General features: G+C 36.1%; 1 protein-coding gene across 1 annotated transcript; it reads right to left on the reverse strand.

Moving 5' to 3' along the window:
* Nucleotides 1-575: 575 nt before the first annotated feature.
* On the reverse strand, nucleotides 576-897 carry Rpl36al (ribosomal protein L36a like). Its single transcript, XM_052738184.1, is given in 2 exon segments — nucleotides 576-626; nucleotides 628-897. Coding segments are annotated over 2 exon segments (321 nt in total).
* Nucleotides 898-6351: the final 5454 nt, after the last annotated feature.

Genomic DNA, 6351 nt, shown 5'->3' on the forward strand with positions numbered 1-6351 from the left:
CAAATAGTCATAAATTTTAAAAATAAGCAAATGCCATTGTTTCTTAAAATTAGATAGATTTAAAACTACAAGACATTCACAGAGCCTTTTTGATTACTGTGGTTGATTTGACAAGTGACACACAGTTCAGAGTTGATTTATGTGTAATAAATGCTGTTCATGATTGGTTTAGCCACACATGGAGCAGTAGAGCAGTATTGCCCCTGGAACAGGGAGTCATCTTAGAACAAGGTCAGTCAACTTATAGGAACCAATGTCACCTATGAAAAGAAACTGCAAACATTTATGATGAAAAATATTATTTCTGACTTCTAACTATGCAACTTTCTCGATGTTCACCTTGGGTAATTTGCTTACCTGCCCTCAACTTCTATTTTCCAACTCTAAAACTAAGAACAAATATTGTTCTTTCTCCACAGCCCTGAGATGCAAGAATCCAACTAAAACATAACACTAATACGTATTGTTCACAGTATTTCTTAAGAATAGCATAAAAACAATGGGGCCAATATCAAAATTATTACACTTTTTTGAGTAAAAGCTCATGATTTTATAGTCTTCATGACAAGATCAGCTTAGAACTGGATCACTTGGCCCTTTCTCTTCTTCTCCCCTCCCAGTTCAAAGGTTCTTGCATCTCTTAATGGCCAGCATCCTCTTAGATCTGCAGTTGGGCTCAACACACTCGAATCTCAACAAAATCTTCTTTGTGTTTCTAGCCTTTTTGCAGAAAATAGGCTTAGTCTGCCCACCATAGCCACCCTGTTTCCTGTCATACCACCACTTTCCCTGGGCATACAAAGAACCCTTGCCTTTCTTGTACTATGTCACTTTGTGGGGTTGGCGCTTGCCACATCTCTTGCAGAATGTCCGGTGAGTCTTAGGAACTTTCAGCATGTTGGCAGAAGCGATTATTACACGTTTTGTATTTAGCGAACACAAAACTTATATGGCATGACAGTAATAGTCTTAGACTTTCTAATTTGATGTATGGTAGAATAGTGGTAAGGCCATATTAGTAAAGAATCAGGGAAAAAAACTTTCGGCCTCGTGGATATCATAGCAACTTTTCCACTGGATTGGCACATGGTGATTGAAGATGTGGGCAATGGGTTTAATAATCTTAATAATTGGCATGATTGACTTGTAATGTAAAATGCATTTGATATGAAGCTTGCATTTTACATGATTATTGTGGTTCAAAATTAGTAATTTTAATTTTTTCAGTCATTTTAAAACAAAAATAATATAAAGCTAAGTGAACAGTTTGAGACTAGTGTAGACTGATGCCATGAAGTTAGGATAATTATGTATGGCTTTGAAGGAAATAGAATTTGAATCTTATATAAACTTTGAAACTTAAATAGACTTTGAATCAATAGGATTTTTTTTTTTTTTTGGTTTTTCAAAACAGGGTTTCTCTGTAGCTTTGGAGCCTGTCCTGGACTAGCTCTGTAGACCAGACTGGTCTCGAACTCACAGAGATCCACCTGCCTCTGCCTCCCGATTGCTGGGACTACAGGCGTGTGCCACCACCGCCTGGCTCAATAGAATTTTTGATAGTATTTTGTCATAATAGTTACTAACACAAGACTAAACTGACACCCAGAGATTTTAAGTGCTTCTCCTTATTACTCAGGAATTTTATAAATATGCTACTCCAAATCTCTTTCACAACTGAAAACCATGCAGTATGAGTACCAGAACCCTCCCTAGGAGTAGTGATTGAATTAATAAAACACAGAAACATGGACAAATAAATATACAGTGAGGCTGGGATAAGATGGGGTTCTCTAAGCACTGCAACCTGGAACATGAGCATGTTTATTACAGTGAAGGTTAGCAAACTCTCCATAATACATCTATGGAGGCAAGATGTCTCAGGCCATAAGCTTGCTAGTCCTTGCACACACTGATCAGTGGTTCATAAGCATTCATACTCAGCCAGTGAGAAAAATTTTGTTACCTTGTTGAGCCTGGATCATATGGGCAATAATGGCTTTGCCAATTTACCATGGGCCAATTGATCTTGGAGTCCTCAATAAGGTGTGCTTACATAAAAAATCTCATGCACTCAGGACTTCACTAGTTCAGGGTTTTCTCTAATCCCTTCATGACTCCACAGCCACACTTTGAATCTGGCCATCATTAGAGATGGCTTTGCTCCAAAAACATGAAGTTATTCATTTTATTCAATGAATCTTCATCTCTCTCTCTCTCTCTCTCTCTCTCTCTCTCTCTCTCTCTCTCTCTCTCTCTTTCTCTGACTCATTCCATTATGGTAAATTACTTTATAATGTACATTGAACCTTTACATTTTAATGATCAGCTTATTCTTGTCTCGGTTTTTGTTCTACTAAGTTGAAAAGGCCTTGCCCTGGAGGAGGTGGGAATGAGGGTGGACTGGGGGGGAGGGCAGAGGGGGGACAGGAGGAGGGAAGACACGGGAATCCATGGCTGATATGTAAAATTAAATTAATTATAAAATAAAAAAAAGAAAAAGCTGATTCATTATCTTAGCTACTCATTGATCTTTTTCAACTACCATTTATTTAAAATTGGGTGTTGTGGGATATGTGTACACTATGTGAAAATATATTGCTGTGATCAGTGTAATAAAAGCTAAATGACTAGTAGCTATAAAGACGTTAGGCAGGACTTCCAGGGAGAGAGAGGCCTCTGGAAAGAAGAAGGGCAGAGTTGCCAGCCAGAGAGAGAGAGGAAATAGGAGGTACAAGATGAAAGAGAGGTAACGCCACATGACAGAACATAGACTAATATAAATGGGTTAATTTAAGTTGTAAGAGCTAGTTGATATAAGCCTAAGCTAACAGCCAAGCTTTCATAATTAATAAAAGGTCTCCATGATGTTATTTAGGGCAGGTGGCAGAAAGGGAATTCTGTCTATAATTGAGTGAAAGTAAAATCCTAATTTAACAATCTAAACTTTTTTCTTTCATTTGACCATGAACTGAAAATCAGAGTTATAGAAAAAATTAAGTTGAAACTATAATAAAAAGTAAAGAAAAAATGGTAGTCATAGTGCATCACAAAATAATTAATGTATAGTATCAATATATGTTAACATAACAAATATAAAGTAAAAATGTAAAGAAAAATAAGATAGAAATTAAAAGCCAATACCCAACACATTCTGTAAATAAAAATGGTCTTTAAATGTTGCTCAATAGTTTTTATCAATTCAAACTCATTTATTGAACACTTACTGTAGCCCAGTACCTCTTCTAAATACTAATTATGCAGAAACAAATGCTCACTAAGGGTAGGTTAATTGTCACACAATCAGATGACTTTATTACTGGGAAAAATGAGGACTCATTTGATTCATGAAAGGATAATTGTGATAAGATAACCAGGGAAAGAATGGAAAAATGGGGGCTGGGAGCAAATAGAAGGATAAAGTAGTTATATGAGAAGAAAAGAATTAACATGCTTCATGTAGGATGTCCTTCCGTATATTTTAAATATGTGTTGCTCTCAATGGTTGATGAATAAAGATGCTTTGGCCTCTGAAAGGGCAGAATATAGCTAGGGTAAAAAGCCAAACTGAATATTGGGAGAAAGAAGGAAGGAATCAGGCAGACGCCATCCAGCTGCCCAAGGAACAAGATGATAGCAACTAGTAACACCATAGCCACATGGTAAAATGTAGAAATGGGTTAATTTAAAATGTAATAGCTAGCTAGCAATAAGCCTGAGCCATAGACCAAATAGTTTGTAATTAATATTGAGCCTTTGAGTGATTAGTTTAAAAGTAGATGCGGTACTATGGGACCGGATGGGGCAGAGAAAGGCTTCAGGCCACAGATGCTACAGGGAAATGCAATGTTAAATTATGGAGAAGAGATACCATTGGGCAAGGAGAGACACTCATCTATAGACATTGGCTTTCAGAAGAGAAGTAAATGATTTGAAACTAACAAGAAATGAAAGAGTATTATATAATCAAAATGTCACATTTAAGAGATTTATTTTCTATAGATAGAAGATAGCCATCCAAGAGGCCATGATGTCCCTGAGAATATTATTGCCATCACACAAAGGGAATAAAAACAAAGATGAGTTGGGTTGAATGAGATGGATAACCCCAAGATGGGGTTTGGGCAACTAGTTAACATGAAGCTTATATATATATATATAATTTTAATATTTAAAAAATTATCTTCACTAAATTTATAAAGTGTTTTCACATAATTAATATACTATACAAATGAACACTCAGAAATAAATCTTAAACAGTGCTCTCTCCATATGACATCTCTTATGGAAATTAAAAATACTAGGCAGAAGAGAGGGTTTTAAGAAAACTTCCATAGCTAAAATTCATTTAGAACATGGAAGAGAAACAGCAGAGATCACCTTCGGAACATGATCTAAGAATAGATTCCTGTGATGAGAATTCTGAGTGCTTGTGGAAAGTTCTAAGAGAACAAGACACGGGTCTTTTGATAGTTTCTTTAAAAACATGACATTTTTCTTGGAATTCACTTTTGTACTCCTCCTAGGTGTAGCAGATGGGAATGAGTTTACTTCAAATTATTCATTGCCTGGCTATGGTTATTTGTTTATATACCTCTGAAAAACATGTTTTTTGCCACATGTGGCTTGTCTCACATGACTCTTCTTAACCATCAGAATATAAATTGTCTAATGTTCTGAATAAAGTTGGATATTGCATGAGATTTTAGTCTGCTTCATTTATAGGACTCATGTGCCCAGGTCCCACCACCTCTAGAATGGTAAACAATGACCAAGTGCTTAGGAGTACTTGTTGCTTTTTCAGAAGACCTGGGCTCATTATCCAAACACACAGGATGGTTCACAATCATTCATATCTCCAGTGCTAGTGGATCCAATACACTCTTGTGGTCTCCAAGGGCACCAAGCCCACCTATATACATGTATGCAGAACTTTCACACACAAAAATTTAAAACAACAACTAACAAAACACAAAGTTGAAACAGGGCTAGAGAGATGATTTAGCGTTAAGAGCACATATTGTTCTTCCAGAGGACCTGAGTTCAATTGCCAGCAGTCACATAGGGCAGTTTGCAGCTGCTTATAACTCTACTATAGCCTCTTCTGGACTCTATTTGTACCCACACAAAGGTGCCTTACACTCTTGAATATACACATTTATTGAGAAAAAATGAAAGTAAATCTTAAAATTGGATCTTCCCAAATAAGAAATTGACTATTTGGGTATGAAAAGAAAAAGTAAACAGAGATAAATATTTAGAAAGTGGTCAAAATATCTTTAGGAGGTAGAGGGAGCATGGCTGAGATTTCCATCATTGGCAATTCATGATTTGTGGACACAGAACCTGTGTGCGTCTTATTTACAGTTATATTCTTCTCTCACAGAAACACCGAGTTTGACCAGTGCCTGCCATCAGCAGCCCTGGATTTCACCTGATGGCAACTCCTGAGCTAAACTCCTTCACATAACATTGAAAGCCCCTAGTCACCTTTCCCATTGCCAAATCTGTTTCCTTTTCTTGATATTAAGCATTTTAAAAATCTCCCTAAGCTCCTGAAAAAAGAAAGGAAAAATATATCTAAATGGTCATCTTTTAAAAATAAACCTTATTCAATGAAGGAAACATGCCAGTAAAAATATTTTTAAACTATTTCCTAATATATCTCCAAATAATTAATATACACAAAAACTCACCATTCTTTTTTAAGGAGCAGACTGAAAATTAGACTCAAACAAGACCTTTCTTCCAGTTCTTTGTGATGGAGCTGTATAGCAAACATTTAAGAGAATCCTGGCAATATATAGCTGGGTTCAGCTATAAGAAGAATATTCTTACACACACACACACAACTTTCGTTTTTTTCATTTCAATGGCAAAAATGTGGATTATTCTCATGGATCCTGCACATGCTCTGCTTCACTACATTACTGATTAATAGAAAATAAAAGGAATTTATTCTTCTGTCCAGTGCTGACAGGTGTAGCAAAAGTAGATTCTCTCTAAGGTCCTGTATACAGTTGGCTGTTGAGAGATAATAGATTAACAAGCCTTCTCGGATTTTTTCCTATAAAGATATCAAGGGCAATTTAATTTTCTAAAAAACCACCCCATTTTGGTTCACTTTATTGGCTCTTCATGCTACCATTTCTATCTGAGATCAGTTCTGAGCATGCACAACCTACTTTATATTGCCGTCAGAATCCTTCCTCTGAGTGAAAATGAATGTCAAGGATTTAGCCTCAGGCTGTCTTGAATCATTTTCAAAGGATTCTTATTCCTTCTGAAACACTGTTCCTACATTAAAAAAAAATCTTACAGAACAGAGAAATTACATAAGAATAACAATTG

Source organism: Peromyscus californicus, unplaced genomic scaffold (genome assembly GCF_007827085.1).
Source record: "Peromyscus californicus insignis strain IS unplaced genomic scaffold, ASM782708v3 Scaffold_15__1_contigs__length_86483966, whole genome shotgun sequence".
In the NCBI taxonomy this organism is placed as follows: domain Eukaryota; kingdom Metazoa; phylum Chordata; class Mammalia; order Rodentia; family Cricetidae; genus Peromyscus; species Peromyscus californicus.